The sequence below is a fragment of the Podarcis bocagei genome (assembly GCF_964188305.1).
Source record: "Podarcis bocagei genome assembly, chromosome: Z".
Taxonomy (NCBI): Eukaryota; Metazoa; Chordata; class Lepidosauria; order Squamata; family Lacertidae; genus Podarcis; species Podarcis bocagei.
The window spans coordinates 50,860,399-50,883,658 of record NC_138140.1 but is presented as its reverse complement, the minus strand read 5'-3'; the positions used below and the strand labels follow the sequence as shown (position 1 = coordinate 50,883,658).

The following is a 23,260-nucleotide window of genomic DNA, read 5'->3' as shown; positions in this document are numbered from 1 at the left end:
TCTTTCCAGACCCTAATTTTCCACATGAATAAGCAAACAAATTTTTATTTCCCCCTTTTTTTAAAAAAGGGGGGGAGAGAAAGAAGCTGCAGCAGTGGACCTTCTTTGTTTTTCCGTGTGACAGAAGAAGCGGGGTTAACAACAGCAAAAGCAACCACACCAGACACAAAAGGCCCCAAGCCTTTTCTGAAACGTTTGCCCACAGTGGAAACCCTGTGGCCAGCCCACACCAAGGCCTTAGTCCTGCAAGGAAGCATTTGCACACGTCAAAAACTAAAGCTCAATGATACCTTCTCATCAGCTGCCACACTACAGCCAGTGTGAGAGTTGGGTTGCCGTCATTGAGGTCTTGCCCGCCAATGCCAACCAGGGAGAACTTTGCCGGATGCTTCCCTAGGTCGACGGCATAATTGCAATTTTCCAGCTGCTCGTGGGGAAAGGGGGAAATTGTGGGGAGAGAGAGAGAGAGAGAGAGAGAGAGAGAGAGAGAGAGAGGTTAGATTGCGTGATGTGCCCTATACTGATGCAATCCAGCTAGCCTACTATGGTGCAGTCCCACCTGGGCAGAAATAGAGTTGTATTGCAGTTAAGTGTGTCAGGCTGGGACCTGGGAGACCAGCCTTCTAATCCCCACTCAGCCATGAAGCTCTCACATGGTGATTTTAGGGGCCAGTCACTGCCTCTCAGCCTAATCTACCGCACAGGGTTGCTGTGGGGGTTAAAACAAGGAGGAGGAGAACAATGTATGACACTTTCGAGCTCCTTGGAGAAAAAGGAGGGATACAGATTCCATGAATAAATAGAAAAATCTTGGGGTTACTTGGAACAATATTCCCCATCTCCCAAATGCCTGAGTGAGAAGGAAAGTTTTTTAATTCCTCCTGAATGTTAATAATAATGGAGACAGGTGCCCCTCACTAGTGAAGGCATTCCACAAATTGGGGAACCACCACTGAAAAAGCAGATGCTCTTCTGCTGAGTTACAGCCCTTCCCTTCCCTTCCTCCATGAAAACAGCAATTATGGGCAAACCTTCCTGGGAAGAATCTTTGTTGTGATGCTTCCTCTACTCCTACCACGCACAGCTGCCAGGTGTTCTGTGTGCTGTAGAACACAATTATGCAAGCTGGGGAGGTGGGGGAGGCAGCAGGCTCTCTCCGTCTGTGATGTGAACTGAATCTGAACCCTGAATTTGTACAAAACCGTTTCTAAGCAGCAGCGCCGCCAGCAGGCATCGTTACCTTTTTCATGTTTGCTCCAAGCTTTGGGTACGGGGGCTTGTTGACCTTACTCCAGTCAACAGGAACTTTTATCTTTTCATAGAGCTGCAAGATGACCAATGCGTCCTGCAGATCACTGGAAACAGAGAGCATCAATTAATAGTTGATGTGTTTTTGCCACATGGGACATTTTCTTTTTAAAGCAAAACCAGCTCAATATTTAAAATACAGACACAACCCCCGCCGGAGTTACATGCATTCGACACACACAACTGGGCATACACGCACTGCCAGGAAATAATTAAATAGTTCAATTCAAACCCAGAAAAGGTGGGCGAGAGCTGGAGTCTTCGTGGCTCATGAAGAGACCCTCCCCAGAGAGCAAAAAGGACATGTGAGGAAGGAGGAAGCCCCAAAGAGACTGGAGGCACTGAGGCTTTGTTTATACTGCTCAACCTCCCCGCCTAACTGGTGTGTGGGGCAGCACAGCAGCAGCAGCAGCGGCGGCGGCGGCTTTCTCCCTAGAGCTTCAATTCTAGTTGTGGATATTTTTGGATACAGTATTTTTGGTAAGGATTGAAGAGGAAGTGGCAGAGAGGGCATTGAAAGGGCATTTAGAGGGTGCTCCCCATTTTACACAATTTCATGCACAGGGCCCCAGAACATAACCCCCACATGTGTAGAGTCACCTGTAGGTTCCAGCAGGGATGAAAACCCTCTGTGGCTCCCCAGATGCAGAAGGACTTCATCACCACCAGCCAGCAAGCCCAATGGTCAGGGACAATGGGCGCTCCCCTTCTATGTATCGGAAACCGATTGCTCCAAACAAGGCAGGCAGTGAGCCTGCTACTTACCCGTAGAGATGGTTCACATGGGGGTTCACACCAAGAGAGTTCATCCAGTTGCGAAATGTTCTTTCTTCTCGGGTCTCACCTAAGTTAAGGGGGGGGGGGAGACAGACAGGAAATTAGGTGCCCCTTTTACAAAACAACAACAACACTGAAGGCAGCTTAAAAAGTTAAATATCAGAAAACTTTTAATGCAACCACAGCGAAAATTAAAGTTATCCAAGTATACGAGAAACAATCCATTTAATCATTAAAAATCTGCAAAGCTTGGGCAGAACAGGGCAGCATGGTTTCTGAGAGAGAGAGTTGTGAACACACCATGTGAGTCTCCAGGAAATGTCTTCTTCCCAGTTGCCCCCTGCATAACAATTCTTTGAGTGCAGGAGAGAGAAAAGCACCTGCAGCTTTCCAGCTCTGCAACACACATACACACACACTCTCTCTCCCCTCTTCCCTCCAACAAGAACCCTGGAGAGGAAATGCAGCCCTTCCTTACCTTCCAGCAGTGTCCAGTCAATGTCCTGGTTTTCAGGCTTGGTGAGTGCCGGGTACTTGTTGAACAAGTTGGCCACGAAAGCCAAGTTCAGTTTGGGGTTGCCACTTACAACATCCGCTGGGGTGACAAACTGCCGGCAGCCCAGTCTGTCTGCCTGCTGAAGCATGCACTCAGCCCTCTTCAAGTCGTCTTTCTCCTGGAAAAGCAGGGATAGCACCATGAACTATCAAGAGGACCTTCTTCAAACTCATCACAGGGCAGTGATGATTAGCAGACTGATTGCCCAATCCCACATGTTCAGGGCTCGCCCTCCTCACCACCCACCACCAACAAAACAAGCTGGGGTGGGGGAGGTCCACAGCTCAGTGTTAGGACACTTGCCTTGCATGAAGGTTCAGTCCCCAGCATCTCCAAGTAGTGCTGCAAAGCCTAAAACTCTGGAGATTGCAAGTCAGTGTAGGCAATAGTGAGCCAGATGGACCAACAGTCTGAATCAGTAGAAGGCAGCTTTGTATGGTAAGGGAAGGGCTATAAAGCTATGCATGGAGAAGACCTGGGCTGCGCATGCAAAATTCAGTGGGAAGGTGCCACTTTCTTCCAACAGCATCTGGTGTTTTAAATTAACCAAAAGCCAGGCAACTATAATGTCCCGATGCTAAAGAGATTTGTAGCAGCCCAAGAATGGGGATGACTTACACTGAAGCCAGACATGTTGATATCAATTTGCGGCTCCCCTTCCTTCTGTCCCTTGGGTGCAATTTGGTTTAGGAGATGGTAGTATGCTCTGGAGTCCTGGAGCAGACCAAAAATGAGGAAGAAGAGAGTCAGCCATTGGTTTGCCTACTGCAAGGCAGAAGATACATACAAGACCGGGCACCATTAAATTAGTTAAAACACTGAGGAGGTATACATTGCTTTGATACCTTAACAGAGTTATTGAAGTCAGTGAGCTTGCAAAAATAAAAGCAAGGGGAGGGGGAGAGAAAGGAAGGCAAGAGAGCGAAAGAAGGACAGCAGAAATCCAGGAAGCATGAGAGAAAGAGAGAAGAGAAGTAAGGTGGTTAGATGGGAACCAGTGGAAAATAGTTTCAATTCCAAAAACCAGGGAATATTCCCCAGTAGATAATCCAGCTTTTTGGGAGGGGGGTGTCTCCCACTCCCAAAGCTACAGCAAGATCTGTAGGAATAATTCATTATCCTCACCCTCAGCAATATTTATATACCACTTAATGTGCAAAATCCTCAAGTGGCTTACATAAAGCACAGTAAGGTGGTTTTTATAAATAAAAATAAAAATGTATGAACATTTAAAACCAAAATTACAAAGAAATACATTGGTAAAAGCAGAGAAGCTACTGATTTAATATTATGTTAAATATCAATAAATGCATCTGTTGAGTCTGGGAATGCCTGCTTCAATAGATGGGTCTTTAGGCAATGTTTAAATCTTGCCAATGTTTCTGCCTCATGAACAGCACACAGAAGGCCGTTTGGCCATGTTGGTTAGGGAAGGCGAGAGCCCCATAAAAGCTAGAGTGCCACAGGTATGCTCCTCCCTAGTTGAAAAGATAACTTGATTTCAAGAGCCCTCAGACCAGGCACCCTCGGCAAAACCCCTCAACCCGGAAGAGATGGGCGTGAAATTCTCCCCCACTGTTCTCTGTACAAAGCAAGAACTATGCCTGTAACCAGATGTTTAAGGTGGGATCATTGCAAGGCAGTCAGAACATCAGTTGTAGCCCATTTCTTTATTGCTTAGACAAGGCACCCCACTGTCTCCAGCCCCACGGATACCTTGATCTCTGAGCTGAAGTTGTTGATCTTGTGCCACCCAGCATTTTCCAGGTGGAAGTTGGCCCACCTCAAGAGCAGCTCCTCTGGAGACAACTTCATCAGGTCTTCCAAAGTCTCCCCATCTCGGAGCAAGGCAGCCAAGGCTGAAACAAAAGGATGGGGTCAGGGATGTTGGAGGGCACCATTGGGAGAGGCTAGGTTTGCATTTCGTTCCTCCCAAACAAAGCTATCTTAATTTAAAAGGGGCATAATCACATTTGGCTAAGGGAGGAAGTAAGCTGTCTTAATACTGAATGAGGCCCTTGATCCATCTAGCTCAGTACTGCCTACACTGACTGGCAGAGGCTCTCCAGAGTTTCAAGCAGGGAGTCATTGACAGCCCTACCTGGAGATGCCATTGGAGATGGAATCTGAGATCTGCTGCATGCAAATCAGGTGCTCTGCCACTGAGCTATGGCCCTTCCCTGGCACTGTTGAGCTATGCTTTCTGTCCCCAACTACAGAATCCAGAGTTCTCCACCTGGATATGTGATAGACTGAATCTGGGACTTTCTGCAGGAAACACAACTTTGACCCTCCATTTATCATAGGGAACTGCCTTATGTAGAATCGGTCTATATTAGCTCAGTCTCCTTCAAGAGGCTGTGGACTTTCCTTCTTGGAGATTGTTAAGCAGAGGTTGAATGGCCATCAGCCATGGATGCTTTAGTGGTGATCCTTGTGTTGCTTGAAGTTGGACTAGAGGACCCTTGGAGTCCCTACCAATTCTACTATGCTATGATTCTGTGAACTACAACTTCCATCAGCCTCAACAAGCACAGCCCAGGATGATGAGAGCTGTCCTTCAACGACATCTAGAGGGTGAAAGGGTCTCCAGACCTAGTCTACACTGATTGACAGAGGACCTCCAGGGTTTCAAGCAGGAGGATTTCTCAGTCCCACCTGGCAAGTTTTGGGGACTGCACCTGGATAGCTTAAAATATCTTAGGGATACCCTAACCGTGGCAAAACCCCCAGCATTCTAACCATGGCATCCTACTGGCTTGCTCACACCCACAAATAGGGGCCAGCCACTTTCCAAAACAGCAGCAGCAGTGATGACAACAAAATGCAAAACTTGGCCTGCTCAAAGGAAAATAAGAGGGTGGCTGGGTCCAGCAGTGACTTTTGCTGGGTAGTTCTTAGTCCGTCACCCGGATGGGAAGAGAGTGCAGCCTTTGGCTTACCTTCATTTCTGCTGAGTTCTATGTCTGCAAACAAGCCAATCTTGATGATCTGCCACAGAAGCCCTAGAACCAGATGTGGCTTCCCTTCCCTCAAATCTTCTGCTCCAATGTTGACCACATGACACCCAATGGCAGAGGCCGAGTTCAAGGCCAAGTTCAGGTTTTCCTGAAGACAGAAGGGGCTCAAGTCAGAAGGGATCCCTTTCATACCGTTATCTCTTGCCTAAGAGCTGTCCCCTCTATGGGTGGTCAGGTGCACTGTATCTAAATTAGTAAAGGGACCCCTGACCATTTGGTCCAGTCATGAATGACTCTGGGGTTGCGGCGCTCATCTCACTTTATTGGCCAAGGGAGCCGACGTACAGCTTCCGGGTCATGTGCCCAGCATGACTAAGCTGCTTCTGGCGAACCAGAGCAGCGCACAGAAACGCCGTTTACCTTCCTGCCAGAGCGGTACGTATTTATCTACTTGCACTTTGACATGCTTTCGAATTCCTAGGTTGGCAGGAACTGGGAATGAGCAATGGGAGCAATGGGAGCGGGGATTTGTATCGCCGACCTTCTGATCAGCAAGCCCAAGGCTCTGTGGTTTAACCCACAGTGCCACCCGCATCCCTTGCAGCTAAATTACTGAAGCCCAAAATTGCCTGGCTGTTCCTTTACCCACTGCCTTTCCCCACAAAGGGGCTATTTGTGCAGTGGTTCAAATGAAAATGTTAGACCATTGTTGTTGTTTTTAAAAATCCTGTCTTGTTGATCTTGAACCCTATGCTAGCAAACTGCAGGAGCACAGGAAGCTGCCTTATACAGAGTCAAGCCATTGGGTCCATTTAGCTCAGTGTTGTCTACACTGACTGGCAGAAGCTCTCTGAGGAGTCTTTCTAAGTTTTACCTTGAAGATGCTAGGGACCAAACCTGGGTAACTTCTGTGTGCAAAACAGATGTTCCAGCACTGAGCTATATAGCGTTCCTTAACATTTAATGTTGTTTCATTGAAAGCAACATTAAATACTGCAGTTAAAGCTTTTTTCTGCCTGTTGAATTAGGTTTTGGGGCCCTGATACGGGAAAAACAGAAACAAATCCAACAGGTGTTGGGGTTTTTTGGGGGGGGTAGGGCTCAAAGCAAAAATTGCTCCCCAAACGCTGTTGCTACAATGCATTTCCATTTAATAAGCTTCGAACCCAGTGGTGGTTTTTTTCACCTGTTCTTTAACCTATATTAATATTTACAGGCAGCTACTTCAAACCTAGCAGTTCGAAAGCACGTCAAAGTGCAAGTAGATAAATAGGTACCGCTCTGGCAGGAAGGTCAACGGCGTTTCCGTGCACCAGAAGCGGCTTAGTTCTGCTGGTCACATGACCCGGAAGCTGTATGCCTGCTCCCTTGGCCAGTAAAGCGGGATGAGTCGTCCGCGACTGGACTTAATGGTCAGGGGTCCCTTTACCTTTTTACTTTTTGATATAAAACAAAAGCACAGAACAAGAGGCCCCTTCAATAATTAAAAGCAAAAAACCCCTCATCCCCCTTGGGTCAATGAACAACTCCAGCATTATTTTAACCCACTGGGGAAGTGAGGGGGGAAAGAAAGCCAGTTGGAGGAGGATTCCCTACCTGAATTATGAATGGTGTTAGCTTTTTCTTGTTGATCGCTCTTTCATCAATTGTGTCAGGAACAGAAAGGTTGATCATTTTACTGGCGGAAAGAAGCAGGGGAGAACAAGATTCAAACTTAGATTAGTCAGGGTCTATGCACTCATGCGAGAGGAGGGGGGGAATTCTGTGAAAAGGTGCAGGGCAAGATTAAACGGCATTTGCAGAATAACTCCTCTAAATAATATTAGTGCAATATTACTGCAATGTTGCTCAAAGAAGCAAGGGATTTTAAAAAACAAATTCTTCATTAATATATGTGAACTTATAAGCAGCTGTTTTTCTGCCCAAAGCAGATCAGTGAAGAGGTTTAATTTTCGGGGGGGAAAGGTTTCTCCTCCTGTGATCTAAATTATTTTTAGCAAAGTTACCCTTAAAAGCAGAGACTTTTTTGCTCCATGTCCTGGATTCTTACCAGGACTGGCCTTGCAAACCAAACTGGGCAGGTGGATGGGGCCACACAACCAGCAACCACACATCCTTATGATGCCACATGACTGACAGGTGGCTTGTCAAAATCGCTTGAATGAGGCCTGTGAAATGAATGAGAGAGAAGCCTGGAATTTAAAATGCTGGCTTCTTTCTTGTGCTTCCCATTGATGGCTGCAGGTAGAGGCTGGACAGAGGGGAATACAGTATTAGTATTAGAATTAGTATCAGTATTTATATCCTGCCTTTCTCCTAAGTTGGGATTCAAGGCAGCTTCCAACAATTGTTAAACGACTTTATAACTACTAAGTTATAAAACAAACCAGTTAAAAACATTTTTTAAAAAAACCTCAACAGGATGAATTCAGAACCAGCGATTAAAATGCAATTTGCCCTGACAGCATCCCAGAGATCAGAATAGTCTGCACTTCCATTTCAAAAGGTCTGTTTGAATAGGAAGGTCATATAGGCTGCCGCAGGAAGAGTTACCAAGGAGGGAGCTAGCCTCTCTTGGGAGGGAATTCCACAATATGGCAACGACCACACAAATGGCTCTCTCGCATCACCACCAGCGAGACCAAGATGTGGGAGACCTTATTCAGACATGAAGCTCCCTGGGTGACCTTAGGCCAGTCCCTGCCTCTCAGCCTAACCTACCTCACAGGGCTGTTGTGCAGATGAAAAGAAGAGCAGGGAGAACTAGGTACGCCACTTGGGCTCTTTGGAGGAAAGGTAAGATACAAATGTAATGAAGAAATAATGAATAAACTGCTACTCTGAAGTTGATGGGATGAAGAGAGGGTGATCAACAAAGGATCTTGGCATCCACGTAGGTTCGTATATGAAGAAAGGATCTTTCAGGTGGACTGGACCCAAGCCATATACTTAAGGCTTAAATCATGTACTTTTAATCAGGGAATAAGGAAAGTGTTAAGGAAACTGGGGGGGACGACCATGGGGTTTGCTCTCCATGAGTTGGCAGAAATGTTATTTTGCCCATGTGCAGCTGAGGCATCTTGTGACTGTCTCTGTTGCTGGGCCAACTACCACTAGGCACAGGGCAGAAAAGGACTCAAGCTGCAGTGCTGGGGAGTGAAGGAGAATCTGTGGGAAATGTGGAGGTTGTTGGAACAAGCCTGTGAAAATGTGGAAGACGTTCTAAAGGGTTCGTCTGACAGACGTCGGACAACATGCAAGACCTCTAGACTCAGAACCTCTGGACTCTGAGAACTCTGGAAGTTGCAGAACTTTGTTAGCAACTAGATTTTGCCTTTGCCTTGTGGATTCTGCAAGGAAGTGGCAAGCAAAGAACCCCTCTGGGCTCAGAAAGAGAAAATTTACTGTAGCAGCTTTAAATAGTGTGTGCATATTTTGTGCAGGTGTTTGTGTAGGCCAAGTAAAAGCAATCTCTGCTACACAGTTTTTTTCTTCCTGTGGTGAGCTTAGCCACTTGGCTGAACTTCTATAGCACATACACAATACCCAACAGGACACCCTAAACCATACACTGTGAACTTTAGACAGGAGGGAAGAGCTAACATACAGAGTTACAAGAGTTGGTTTCAACATTGCCACTGGTGCTATATGCTAAGTCAATGGGGAGCAGTCAGTGCTGCAGGGGGAGACTCAGGTTCAAATCCCCAATTAGCTGTGTCAATCAGTCTTTCTCAGCCTGACCTCCTTTTTTAAAGAATAAAATCATGTGTGCTTTAGTATGTGAGAGTCCACACTTCCACTGGAACACTGACCTCTCCTTGACCTCTCTGAACACTGACCTCTCCTTGAGCTTTTCCATCCCAGCTGGTAACTAAGAACTTGTACCCGAGTTTCCTTATTTCCATCTCACTCCAAATTCACTTTCCTTTTGTGCCATTAAATTATACAGACTGATTTTTTGGTTCATTTTGCTATTTAAAGTTGCAATTGATAAGCTGCTCTGGGGGAGTTTTTTGATTGAAGAGTGGGATAAAAAATCCTTTAAATGAATGGTTAATAATATGTACATCACCCTGAGCTCTCTGAAAACATAATGGAATAAAGACTAAAGAGCAAAAAATAAAATAAAATTATTGGAGGGAAGTGTGATATCAAATGAACCCATGTGAGGTGTGACAATCTAAAACATCGACAGGAAATGTCACTTAACTGGAGATTACCATTTCCCCCTTTCTGCACCTTTCTAATTGCATCCATAACTCCAGAGAACAAAAGCCCTCCAAAGAAAAAACTCACCACAGCACAATCCCATCTGCAACGGCTTTGAAGAGATCGTCTGTATTTGGGTTCATTGGAATGACATGCTTGCAGTCCGGATCGTTTTCCAAAGCCTTGTTTATCCAGTTCACAAAGGCATATTTTTCTTCCTCTGAAGAAGAAGGAGACTGTCAAGTTCATTGTATGTTTAGGGTTCACACAGGTGGCAAGCAAAACAAGAGGACTCGGTGCATCATCAGGCACCAGAAAACCCTGGGACAGGCTCCCCCCACCCACATCTAATCACTTTAGATACTGCAGAAGCTGGGGGCTGACCCATAGGAGGTTCATGGCCTTGGTGTTTGTGTGTTCCACAATGAAACACCAAACAACACCTGGGGCTCAAGCAATTAACTATAGGCCTCCCACAAATCTGCACAACTTTTAACTGTGTCACATACGCAGAGACCATCTGAACTGTTCAGATAAAACTCCTCCCCAGTGCACCCTATCTTTGATAAAGAATTATTCACAAAGCAGCTTCCAAGACCCACTGAGGCCGTGGAGATAAATTCAAAACAGTAATGCTTAATTGCACATTGACTCGGAATACAATTAAATTGATTCATTTAATTAATTCCACGAAACTGAACTTTGATCCAGTGGTATCTAGGGTCAAATCCCCCATAGTACACCTCCAGCTGATCTTACTGCCCACCAGGGAGCGCTACCAATCACTTTGGGAACCATGACTGCAAACTGAATTCTTGAGTTTTGATCCGTTCCACCCTCTGTTTATTTATTTAGCCTTCACGTTTCTACGACAGATCACTGATGGGATGGCTCTCTCTTTCATCCTCACAAAAACACAGGGAGACAAGCTGGGTTAGGCCGAGAGAGCATGACTGGGTGAAGAAGGCCCAGTGAGATCCCTGGCTCCACGAGGCCTCCTTGGAATCTCACACCCAACAGGGAGTGCATTCCAGTAATAGCTTATGGCAAAGCTGGGGAACCTGGTGGCCTCCAGGTGTTGTTGGACTCCAACTCCCATCAGTCCCAGCCAGCTTGGCCAAGGGTCAGAAGAATAGGAGCTACAGGGCACCACATTGGTTACACCCAAGACAGCTGAATGTTGGAAGATTCAGGACAGACCAAAGGAACCTTGTTAAACTATGGAACTCCCTCCCACAGGAGGCAGTGATGGCCACCAATCTAGATAGCTTTAAAAGAGGACCACTCACCATGACAGCGATGATCTGCTTCCACAATAGGTGGCAATAGCACCCCTAAGTATCTGTTGCCGGGCAATTGTTTAATTGTTGCACTTAGATCCTAGTTTCTCCCCCCAAGGAGCTCAGGATGGGATACATGGTTCTTCCCCTCCTTATTTAATCACCACAACCACCCTGCGAGGTAGGTTAGGCTGAGAGGCAGGGCCTGGCCCCCAGGGTCACCCAGTGAGCTGCATGGCTGAGTGGGGATTTGAACCCTGGTCTCCAATGTACTAGTCCCAACATGCTAACTGCTACACCACACTGCTATGGTGTGTGACTCCGTGCATCATTTCAGCCAGAGCACATGGGTCCCAGGATGCAGCTGGAGCTAGGGATTTGCATCACCAGCATGGAGGTAATTGAGGTGGTGCCTGAAAATAACTGATGGGGTCTTCCTAGGAGTGCTGTCTCTGCACCCAATTTACACCTCAAGGGCACAAAAAAGAGGCAGAGAAAATAAACCTCAGTAGCATAGGATGCAGGAATGTATTTCAACTTAGTCCAAAAGATTATTTCAGGGGCTACCTGAGTAGGAGTGCTGGGTGCCTTCGCTGGAGAGCTCAGATGTCCCACCGATAGCGCAAATGCCTTCTTTTCTGTTGATGGCTTTTCTGAAAGTCTTGGCGATGTCACTGCTTTTCACCTCCTGGAAGATCTGCGCAAATAAAAACACGTGCAGTCAGTGATAGGCCTGGCTCTTGGCGACATATTAAGTCTGTACCTGAGGTGACCATGCCAGACTTGAAGCTTGGAGGCTGATTGTGGTTGTGCGCTTTGCCAAACCCAACCTCAATAATACGGAGTTTCAGCAGGTAGGAAATGGGGATCCAGGTGTATGTGAAGCAGAATGCTCAGCATGAAGGAGACCCAATCCTGGAAAACCCTCAATAGACGTTTCAAACGCTGCAACCACAACCTGGGTTTGCCACCTCAGTGAGAACCCGCTCACAAGACAAAACATTTTCCAGTGTCTTTTCTGTTCAGGATTCCAGCTACACTGGTACCTCTGGATAGGAACGGGATCCGTTCCGGAGCCCTTTTCGCATCCTGAAGTAAACGTAAGATGTGACTGCGTGTCTACGGGTTGTGTTTTCCTGCTTCCGCACATGCGCGTGATGTCACTTTGAGTGTCTGCACATGAGCGAGCGGCGAAACCCAGAAGTAACACGCTCCATCACTTCCGGGTTGCCATGGAGCGCAACCCGAAGCTACTTCAACCCAAGGTATGACTGTACTCCATTTTAGTGCACTTGGAACATGGTTTATGATACCCCATCCATCAAACAAACAAACAGTGAGCATTTCATGACCACTGAACAAAGTCTGCATTGGGCTGTTTTTTTGAGTCTCCCCACCCCCCACCCACAAGGGTCCCACCCCTAAATATTTCATGGTACTTCTACAAACTTTGGGAGCTTCCACAAACTAGCGCAGTTGGTAGAGAATGAGACTCTTAATCTGGGGTCAAGTCCCACAACAGGCAAAATATTCCTACATTGCAGGGGGATAGACTAGATGACCCACACGGCCCCTTCCAACAATAATTCTATGATTCTATACAACTTGCTGATAGTACTCTCTTATGCCTCAGTGGTGCTCTCTTGGCACTTGGAGAACGGAGATCAGGATTGGAGAACCAGCAGCCCTCCAGATCTTGTTAGATTCTAGCTCCCATCAGCCAGGGCCAGCACAGAAAAACATCAGGGATGGGGGTGGGGACAGTAGTTCAGCAACATGTGGTGAGCTGCAAATTCACCTCTCCTGAAAGATCGGATGATCCAAGTCTTCTGCGCTTGTTGGTGCAGCTCCAAAGCACAGCATGTAAACACCTTGCATGCTATTAGATCAGAATCAACTAGAACACCTAAAGGAGTCAAAGGGCTGGAGGAAGTCTGGGGAGATTTTTGTCTTTGGATAGCAGAGCCCCCGACTGCCAAAATACCTCACCACAAACTGCTTTTGAGATTCCCTCAAGTTTTCCCAAGTGGTCTTGGGGGTGGATGGCATTGTTGTTTGGGGAAAAGAAGCCCAGAGGTTTCAAGGCCTTTAAGAAGTGGAATAAAATTCTTAAACCTTGCCAAATTTCATATCAGTCCATTCAGCTCTGCTGTGTGTGGCACAATGCCCCCTTACCATCACAGATAAAAGTCTGGCTGCCTTGCAACAGAAGCAGGCACCGAGGTTCTACGACTGGAAGAGACACAGAGGACTAGCAGGAGGGAGTTTTTTTAGATACTTACGTAAACAAACTCTTCAAAGCTGATCTTCCCATCTTTGTTCTTGTCCCCATCTATCATCAGCTTCTGGATGATCTCCCTCACTTTGTATCCAGGAAGGGGAAGGTTGGCTTCTTTGAAGAGTTCGTGCAATTCATAATCACAGATGAATCCATTGCTGTTGAGATCTTTAATGCAAAAGAAAAAAACACAAGGCTTGTGAGAAAAATATTGTGGAGTTTTATTGTTTGATATTAGGTTGTTCTAAGCTGCTTCTAAGTCACAAAATATAGATTTATTCATTCATTCATTTGCTTGCTTGCTTGCTTGCTTACTGAATTTGTATTCTGCCCTTGCTCTCAAATGAGCCCACAACACCCACATTTATTTAATTAGGTATTTATTTAAAAAACATTCTTAAACCGTTAAAACATTCTAAAAACAGTTATCATCCAGTGATCCTGGGGTTGCCAGGAACTGTATTTCTTAGCCATCAAATGTCTGGGTAAACAGGAAAGTTTTCAAATGACTCCTGGGAGTTCATAATGATGGAGACAGGTGCGCCCCACTAAGGAGTGCATCCCATAAAAAGGGGAAAGCAGGTGTACATACTCATATATAAGCATGCATTTGTAGCCTGTGCTTCACCATGTGGTCCCAGGGTGAGGCTACATACGGCTCAACGCAGAAAGGAAACCAAGTAATACATAAACACCATGAAACCGAATAAACAGCAAACAGAAATCAAAGCAACATTGCAATGGGAGGGACAGCCTGATCTTATCTTCCATCTCCCCAAAAGGTGCTTATTAACCTGACTTCCAAAGCACATCCCATGCTGAGGCCACAGGCTCCTTAGAAAAGCAAGGCAATTTGCAGCTTGGGGAGTGCCGCAGAGAAGCCCCTCTCATGCCCCCACCCCCATGAATCTCACGAGGGCGGCATTAAAGCAGTAGCAAGGCTTCCATTGCAGATCTCACGACCAACCCAGGTCTACTTGGAAGGAAACACTGCTTCTGCTATGTTGGGTTAATGTTGCGGGGAAAATACAGGATGATGCTGGATCACACCCTCATGTGCTTTTAATTCTGTTGGGAGCTGCCCAGATCGGGGGGGAGGCGTTTAAATAACAAATTATTATTATTATTATTATTGAATACATTTCAATAAATATATCTTTCTTTTTATGATCATTTAAATAGCACTGGTTCCTTTCAGTTCAGACTTTTGGCTCTGTTCTACATATTATCTGGCTGCTTGGCTAAGATCACCCACTAGGGGGAAGCACGAACAAACCTGGCACACAGAGACACCACGCTGGAGAGTGTTTGGGATCCAGTTTGCTGCTCCCAGAGCAGAGGCACCCACTCCTGACACCCGGATGCATAATTCATGGTGTTGTAAGCCATAATAGACACTCACCGACTTTGGCAAAGGCCTCCCTGAGTTCTTCTAGCTCATCTTTGGATATCTGTGTAGTGCTGGCCATTTTCATGCATTAAAACAAGCACCTGCAAGGGAAAGGGAGGGGGGAGGGGGAAGAGAAGCAGGAACACTGAATAAAATCAGGAGCACCAGTCTAGTTTTGAAATCCCTCCTTTCTGAACAGACTGCAACAGAAAATGGGCTGCTGTGTCTGCTACTCCTCCAGTGGGATTTCTCCAGGCATGAGAGAGCAGTGTGCTAGCTAAGCCATTAATGCTATCAATATCTAACCATCCCCCTGTTTACTTTTGAGAACAGGGCACACTGTGGCTGCCTGTTAAACCGAAGAATTCGCTCCCGCCAGAAGAAGCACCGAAGGCACCCTGGATGGCTCTAAAAGACTTATAGACAAATTCTCCTGCTCTGGAAGGCAGGACTCGAACCAATGGCTACAAGTTACAAGAAAGGAGATTCCAGGAAGAACTTTCTGACATTAAGAGCTGTTAGACCATGGAAGAGACTCCCTCGGAGGGTGGTGGCCTCTCCTTCCTTGGAGGTTTTTAAGCAGAGGTTGGATGTCAACTTGTCATGGATGCTTTAACTGAGATTCCGGCACTGCAGGAAGGCTGGGCTAGAACTCTACAGTTCTGTGATTCTATAATTCTATGAGTATCTCAACAAGGTTAGTAAGAGAGAAAGTGTAAATCAAACAATTATACAGAAGAAGAAAGTGGATATTATAGAAAACATGGAGGGGTGGAAAAATAAAAAGGCAAGATTATTATAGCTATTCTAATAAAGGACACTGAAGATATTGATTCTGTTCCCAATAATAAAATTTTACTCAACAAAGTGTTTAGATTTATGGTCTCGTGTTCTTATTACAAAATAAAAGGGATTCTCAATGAACATGCTGTCCTGTTATCTGCCTTAATTAAACTCTGCCATGTTTACTGTCATTATGGTGCTGGAGGAGACTCTTGAGAGTCCCATGGACTGCAAGAAGATCAAACCTCTCCATTCTGAAGGAAATCAAGCCTGAGTGCTCACTGGAAGGACAGATCGTGAAGCTGAGGCTCCAATACTTTGGCCACCTCATGAGAAGAGAAGACTCCCTGGAAAAGACCCTGATGCTGGGAAAGATGGAGGGCACAAGAAGGGGACGACAGAGGACGAGATGGTGGGACAGTGTTCTCGAAGCTACAAACATGAGTCTGACCAAACTGCGGGAGGCAGTGGAAGACAGGAGTGCCTGGCGTGCTCTGGTCCAGGGGGTCACGAAAGTCGGACACGACTAAACGACTAAACAACAACAACATGTTTTCTGTCTACAACCCCTCCCCACAACTTGGCATTCTCCAGACATTTTGGATTACAAATCCCACCATCCTGAAACATCTGGAGGGCAACAGGTTGGGGAAGGCTGGTGTATATATCCCATCCCAGATTCTTATTAAGGCTGGTGTATATATCCCATCCCAGATTCTTATTAAGGCTGGTGTATATATCCCATCCCAGATTCTTATTATCCAAGTCAATCAACAAGCAGACCTGAAATCTCCTAATTTGGCTTGGAGAAGATCTCGCAAGCTCACGGGTTTTGCAAAGGAACGATGCCGTACCCTGAACAGTATCAAGGAGGAAGCTCTTTAGGTACCTCCAAGCCTCAATGTACTGCATTAATACTGCCAGCCAGGATGCTTCCATGTGTGATTTATTCGCAGTCTGGTTTTGGGGAGAGTGTTTCCTCAAGGCTCACGCAGAACCAAAGTTTTGGCTTATTATCACTGACAGCATGCTGGGTAGCTTCTTTACTCTTAACTGGTTTAGGTGTCGTGGTCTCGGTCTCGGTGTAATAAGAACAGGAGACCATAAATCTAGGACGGAAATGTTTAAAACAAAACTTGCAAATCAATGGTTCTCAAACTTTTTTATGCCACCACATCCTTGGTTCCATAAACTCCTCCCCAAGTGCTCACTGCCCTATCTTATAAAAAGCATTATTCAAAACAGCGTTTTCCACTAAGGCTGTGATAATAACACAGTAAAATTCCAAGTGATGGCAATTAACTGTGCAGTGCTCAGTGGGGTTATAATTCTTTGATTATGGTGCAGAACAAGTTATACACAGTGTGCATATTCTTGGAAATGTAACAAATAAATAAGTAAATTGGGGTGGGGAACCCGCTTCAGCTGAAGGGCTGCATTTCCTTTGGGGCAACTTCCCAAAGGTCACAGGACAATGGTGGGAGGGACTAGAGGGGAAAATTGGCAGATTTTACCTGTGCACAGGAGGGTACTTTCTACACAGCCAGGTGAGCAAGAGGCATGATCAGAGTTCAAGGCCATATTTCCAACCAGGCAAAAGCACTCAAGGAGAGTACATAGCAAAGAGCAATGAAGGGCTGTGGTCTGGGGAAGAATTCCAAGGGCCAAAGAGAGGGTCACATTTGTGCCCTGGCCCTAAGGCTGCCCACTCCTAAATTTAATAATAATAAAAAAGGATTGTGTGTTTTCAGGTGAATATGGGCTGCCTGGTACCACTCAGGAGAGGAAAGAGCGTGCTGTGAAATGAATCAAAGCAGAGTGTTTTGTTGTGTGGCTAAAGGTGGCCACCTGCCAGGATCCTTTGTTTGAACTGGCACCAATGAACATTCCCCCTGCCTCTGTTTGCAGAGCGTCTCAATAGGCCCCACTTGCTGTTCCAAGCTAGAGGCTTCAGCATGTGCTTCCAGGTGATGGAGATGTCTGGAGGCCCTGTTTGTCTGGGGTTGCAAACATTTGCTGAGGTTTGGTGCTTTGTTGTTGTTTTTTTATTCTGTGTGCTTAAGAATCCATTTTCACAAGGGTTGTGGGGGAGAAGGCAGAAAACAAGAAAAGGTTAAATAAACATGGCACGCTCAGTGCCCCTTTCCAGCCCAATAATTATATATGCCATGTCCTGTGTCACACATGGCACCAGGTGCGGCAGAGGTAAAACCCTGTCTGAGCCCCAAGGAGGTTGCCTGCCACCGCCAATCTGTTGGTCAGTGATGCCTTCAAAACCCCAAGAAAAACACTCTGTGAGCTTGAAAGCAGTTTCTGAAGACCCAAAATACTGGCTAATTGTGGGATCTGGAGAAGCAGCATCTTGAGCAGCGCTAGGTTACTGGCTCCAACCACCTGCCAGACCTGGCCCACAAGTGGTGGAGGGTGGAAATGTCCTGGTCCACTGCTTAGATGCAGCTTCCCTACCTCTGATATTTGGGGTGACCTTTATTTACTTCCTGCCCAGAGTCTGGCTGCTGCCATTGAGTGCCAGGAAGCAATTCTCTACTCCATCCAGCCCCAGATCACTGCAGTTGACCAGGGTAGGTAAAACATGGTGGGCATGGCATGAAGCTTGGCTCATGTGCTTCAGGGATCCATCACTGTGAGGCACCGTGGCCTGAATGCAGTCTGCAATCTCTCCTGCTCTCAGTTTGTGCCAAACACATGGCATGGATGAGCTGGTGATAGGGACACCTGCCTTGGTGCTGAGGTGGTGGAAGCAGCCTTGAATTTATTAACCTTCTGACCCAGGGCTTGCCCATCTTTTATGGCCAGGTGGCACATCTGCAAATCAAAAAACCTCTGAAGGGCACAGAAAACACAGGGCCCAGGCAGGTGCACCTCTGGGTACCACACTAGCAATCCTCATTCCAGCCCTTACTATCCCTATATATATTTTGAAGCCTGATGCTCAGTTTAGGATCTGTCAAGAAAGAAGGAGTGGAACAAAACACTCCCTCTTCCCCCTGTTTGCTGAACAAAAGCTTTTATTCTGCTAAGCTTTGCAGTTTTCACCTTTTGCAATCAGGACACACTGAGCTCTGCACTGGGAACACACAGAGGTCAGCTGAATAGAGCAAGGCCAGCCTGCTTGCCTGTCCATCACCGTAATTCCATAAAAACAAAGGGGAGGGAGCATAAGGCTACTAGTGACTACTAGCCACAATGGCTGTGTTCCACTCCCGCTGCTGAAGGCACTATGCCTCTGAGTTCCAGCTGCTCAGAAACAGAAGTTGGGGAGGGGGCTGGTGCACTGGGGTCCTGCTTCCCACAGGCACCTAGGTGGCCACTGTCAGAAAGGGTGCCAGACTGGGTGGACTCTTCTTAAGTTCTCACCTCCCACCAAGCGGGCAATGGCCTTCCAAATGATCTTGGGCAGGGTTTCCCAAACTTGGGTCTTTGTTGGACTACAACTCCCATCACTCCTAGCTAGCAGGATCAGTGGTCAGGGATGATGTGAACTGTAGTCCATAAACAGCAAGTTTGGGAGACACTGGTCTCCACTGACTGGCCGCGGATCTGCAAGGTTTCAGGCAGGGTTCTCTTCCAGCCCTACCTGGAGATGCCATTGGAGACTGAATGTGGGACCTTCTGTATGCAAGGCAGACGCTCTGCCCCTGAGCTGCAGCCCTTCCCCAGCTCCAGCTTATGTGGTTTACGAGGAAAGGCATTTGGGGTTTTTTACTTAAGAGAAAAGGCAAGTTTAAGAGGGGGCGTGATAGCAGCAAGTAAAAATTATGCATGGAATGGAGATAGTGGATAGAGAAAAGTTGTTCTCCCTCTCCCCTATACTAGGACTTGTTGACATCCAAGGAAGCTGCATGTTTGAAGATTCAGGACAGATGTGAAAAGGGTACTTTTCCATGCTGTTCAAAGTTAGACTGTGGAACTCACACCCACAAGAGACTGCTATGGCCACCACCTTGGATAGTTCTAAAAGAGGATTAGTCCAATTCATAGAGGATAAAGCTCTCAATGGCTAATAACCCTGACGCATATGTTCCACCTCCATGCTTCTGAATACCAGTTGCTGGGAATCACAAGTGAGGAGAGCACTGTTGCACTCATGTCCTTCTTGTCAGCTTCCAAAGGCAACTGAGAACAGAGTACTGGACAAGGCGGGCCATTGGCCTGATCCAGCAGGTTCTTCTACAGTTCCTTTCTCCTCCAATGATGACTGGAATAGACAGCTGCTTCTGTGCAATCACACACACAAAAGTTGTCTCAGTTCTTCCAGCTCAAGCCAAAACCCAGTTAGAAAGGGATTTTCCCCATGCCTACAGGATCTTTGGGGATTTCCTGGCATCAATGGAGAAGTGGTTCAAAATATACACATATATATAAAATACACAGGGCGCGGGTGGCGCTGTGATCTAAACCACTGAGCCTAGGGCAGTTCAAAAAGCACGTCAAGTGCAAGTAGATAAATAGGTTCTGCTCCTGTGGGAAGGTAAATGGCGTTTCTGTGCGCTGCCCTGGTTCGCCAGAAGCGGCTTAGTTATGCTGGCTGCATGACCCGGAAGCTGCCTGCGGACAAACGTTGGCTCCCTTGGCCAGTAAAGCGAGATGAGCACCGTGACCCCAGAATCGTCCGCGACTGGACTTAATTGTCAGGGGTCCCTTTACCTTTATATAATACACACATACACACACACAGTGCTGTAGTGAAGGCAAATCACTACACAATAGTTGCAAGAGGAAAAGAAAAAGGGAATGAGAAAGTGTTTTCCATATTCTGCCACTCCTCACTCTCCAGCACTGGGCAAAGGCTGAGAGCACCTGCCTACATGCAACAGAATAGCCATGCAACAACAACAACAACAAAACCTAAACATCAGCCAACCTTGGCTGGCTCTAATTCAGATGCGTAACAGTCCTGACCAAGTGTCTCCTGGTCTGGATGCATCAATTCACCTCAGGGACTGGCTGTTTTAAGTCCACACATCATTTAAACTGACTAATGGAAGTGAATGAGTCAATAGCTGAGGTTTTATTTCGCCAACTGCTAAAAACCTGAGGAACACACCCACAGTTTAAACACAGGTTAAGGAGCAGCACCCAGGGGGAGGGACTGGAGAAGGTGGGGAGAAACTGCAGGTGAGCAGAGCACAGGAAGACTTCAGCCGCAACTGGAACCGGCGTTCCCATTTGCTGGTGTGAAGAGATCGTTGTGAGCAAGCCTCACTGGCTGATGCAGCTCTCATGTCTCAACAGGCCAACCACACAATGCTACTAGTGTGAGCTAGAGTTACTTCTGGTGCACCCTTGTTTACACCCATGTTGGGAAATGAAAGCAACCTTTATCAGGGAAAAGCAAGAGGGGGAAAACTGGAAAGGCAAGCCCCAGCACGTGGTTCAGTTAGAATGTCAAGACTAAGAAAGAAAAAAGGGCCCTGCTGGATTCAAGTCATTGGCCCATCTAGTCCAGCATCCTGTTCTCACAGGGGCCGACCAGGGGTGCCAATGGGAAAAGCCCACAAGCAGGATTGGCACACAAGAGCCCTCTCGTCACCTGTGTTTTCCGGCAACTGGTGTTCAGAAGCATGGCTGCCTCCAACAGTGAAGGCAGAGCAACAGTCCTCATGCCTAATTCATATCCCCATTTTCCAGGAATTTGAACCCAGCGATACAGTTTCTGAGTTTCTCTAAGCAGGATTTGTTGTGAGGATGCAGAATGTGAGGTGGGAGGAAGAAAAGCAGGCATTGCCATGGCCTCTTCCTCCTCCTTGGAGAACCGCTGTGATAAATATACAAATAAGTTAAAGCACCACATGGTTCGCCTTACCTATATATTGTCTTGCGTGGGGGGCGGTCGCCCTCTGAGCCAGGAACACAGTAAAATCACAGCAGACACCAAGTGGAAATCACTGCTGTTGGCTTTTCAAGTCCTGTTGGGGGACAGAAAGAGGGGCAGGGTGGAGAGAAAGATGCATGCAATGGTTAGTAATGCTTCGTTGACTCTATTAAACACGGAGAGAGTGAGGTCAGCTCCTGTTTCTGAAAGCAGAGAGCACTAATAAAACCACTTCTGCTGTTTTAAAATGGAAGAAAAGAGGCTCTGGAGGAGTCGTCCCCCCACCCAGAGGCGCCACAGAGGCCTGCTTAGAGGATGCAGCAATTGGGATGTGGGTTCAAGGGTCAGTTTTCAGCTCTAGGCAGAGCAGAATAGTTTTATGAGCCACCGAACCCCTTTCTGAAACCTGTTTGAGAGAGAAACTCCACTTCCACATGGCAGAGGATTCCTCTGCAGGAAGCAGCAGCAAAGTCGATAGGGGAGAGCCCCTAGTATCCTGTATTCATCCATCACATGCAGACCACAGAGAGCATCATTGGTGCAACAAAGCATTGGCTCCCCTCAGTTCCAAGTCCCACAAATCTTGTGTCACAGGGAAGCTCCCAGTTGATGCAGGGGCTCTTCATTTACATGTGAACACAGGAAAGTCCCCAAACTTTTCTGGCTGTGATGGAATCATTCCAACTTCCCTTTCCACTACTTTATTGGCTTATTTCTCAAAATTTACATATACTGCTCAGTTGTAACCTCAAAACATTTTGTGAAAGGTAAAACACCATATATATATATATAAAATCTCCATCCAGGAAACATTTTAAAACAACATTTTGCAACATTCAAAAATAATTAAAATAAAAGCTAAAAACCAGCTTAAAACAAATGTCAGATTTCTACATGCCTTGATGGGCTCGCCTAAACAATTCTCAGAGTGGTTTAACAACCAACCCTTCTTCACAGGTAACTTTGGAAACCGTAGCTCTAGAAGGGGAATAGAAGTCTCCTAGCAATTCTCAGTACCCTTCACAAACTGGACTTCCCAGGATTCTCTGGGGGAAGCCATATTCATTTAAACTAGAGTGACAGGGTGTTGCTTTAAATGTTTGGTGGGAATGCAGCTGAATATTTCCCCTCAGGAAGCAAAAGTTAATGTGTGAAGGAGACATCAGATGGGAAAGATCCTCTATTCATGGGGCTGGCTCCTACCACCCATCCCAATAAGCTCAGTAAGAGGAGAGGAGGGTGTTTTCAGATTAAATATCTCCTCCTCTTTTTTTGCCATCGTCCCTTCAAAGCCTGAAGGATTAATTTACTTCCTTGTTTATCAAATTCCTTCCGTGTCAGAGGCTCTGTTTGTTGCTGAAAGATAATTCTGAAGTTAACTGGCTATAGTGTTCCTTAAAACTTATTTAAAGAGAGAAGAGATCTTGCAGGACAAGATTGCAGGGGTGGAGAGCTGATGAAAGGGTCCTTCAACCTTCTAACTTAGTGGTTCCCAAAGCAATGCCCCCCCCCCGGGGGGAGCAGGAAGGGGGAATTACCTAGGGGAGGCAAGTGGGCAGCAGAGGGGGGCTGGAGGTGTCAATGACTATCAGACTTTGAAAAGCTGGTGTCACTGGATCATATCTGCTGAATTAATTAAATGAAATAGTTTTAATTGGATTCTGAATCAATGTGCAATTAATTGTTACTGTTTTGGCTTTTCTGTTTTCCTCTTGCACTTAGCAGGTTGTGCAAACTGCTATTCTGAAGAATGTTTTTTACAGGGTAGGGTAGGGGGCACTGGGAATGAGTTTATAGAACCAGGTTTACGGGGAAAGGTTTGGGAATCACTGTGTTAACTGGTTGAGTTGCTACTTTCGGGGGCTCTTTGTGCACACCTGGTC

At 46.4% G+C, this 23,260-nt stretch overlaps 1 protein-coding gene across 4 annotated transcripts in view; it reads right to left on the bottom strand.

The window, feature by feature from the left end:
• The window catches only part of PLS3 (plastin 3), a 73,666-nt gene that overhangs the window by 5,736 nt on the left and 44,670 nt on the right, over positions 1-23,260 (bottom strand). For all 4 annotated transcript variants that reach the window (XM_081180464.1, XM_081180465.1, XM_081180467.1 and 1 more), the window contains 13 exons: positions 21,369-21,471; positions 14,771-14,859; positions 13,373-13,536; positions 11,658-11,787; positions 9,898-10,030; positions 7,198-7,279; positions 5,584-5,749; positions 4,358-4,500; positions 3,260-3,355; positions 2,564-2,759; positions 2,074-2,152; positions 1,241-1,355; positions 291-424 (listed from right to left, as the gene is read on the bottom strand). In XM_081180464.1, the coding sequence (XP_081036590.1) occupies positions 291-424; positions 1,241-1,355; positions 2,074-2,152; positions 2,564-2,759; positions 3,260-3,355; positions 4,358-4,500; positions 5,584-5,749; positions 7,198-7,279; positions 9,898-10,030; positions 11,658-11,787; positions 13,373-13,536; positions 14,771-14,843 (1,511 nt within the window). In that variant the 5' untranslated portion in view covers positions 14,844-14,859; positions 21,369-21,471. The remainder of the gene's footprint in view (positions 1-290; positions 425-1,240; positions 1,356-2,073; positions 2,153-2,563; positions 2,760-3,259; positions 3,356-4,357; positions 4,501-5,583; positions 5,750-7,197; positions 7,280-9,897; positions 10,031-11,657; positions 11,788-13,372; positions 13,537-14,770; positions 14,860-21,368; positions 21,472-23,260) is intronic.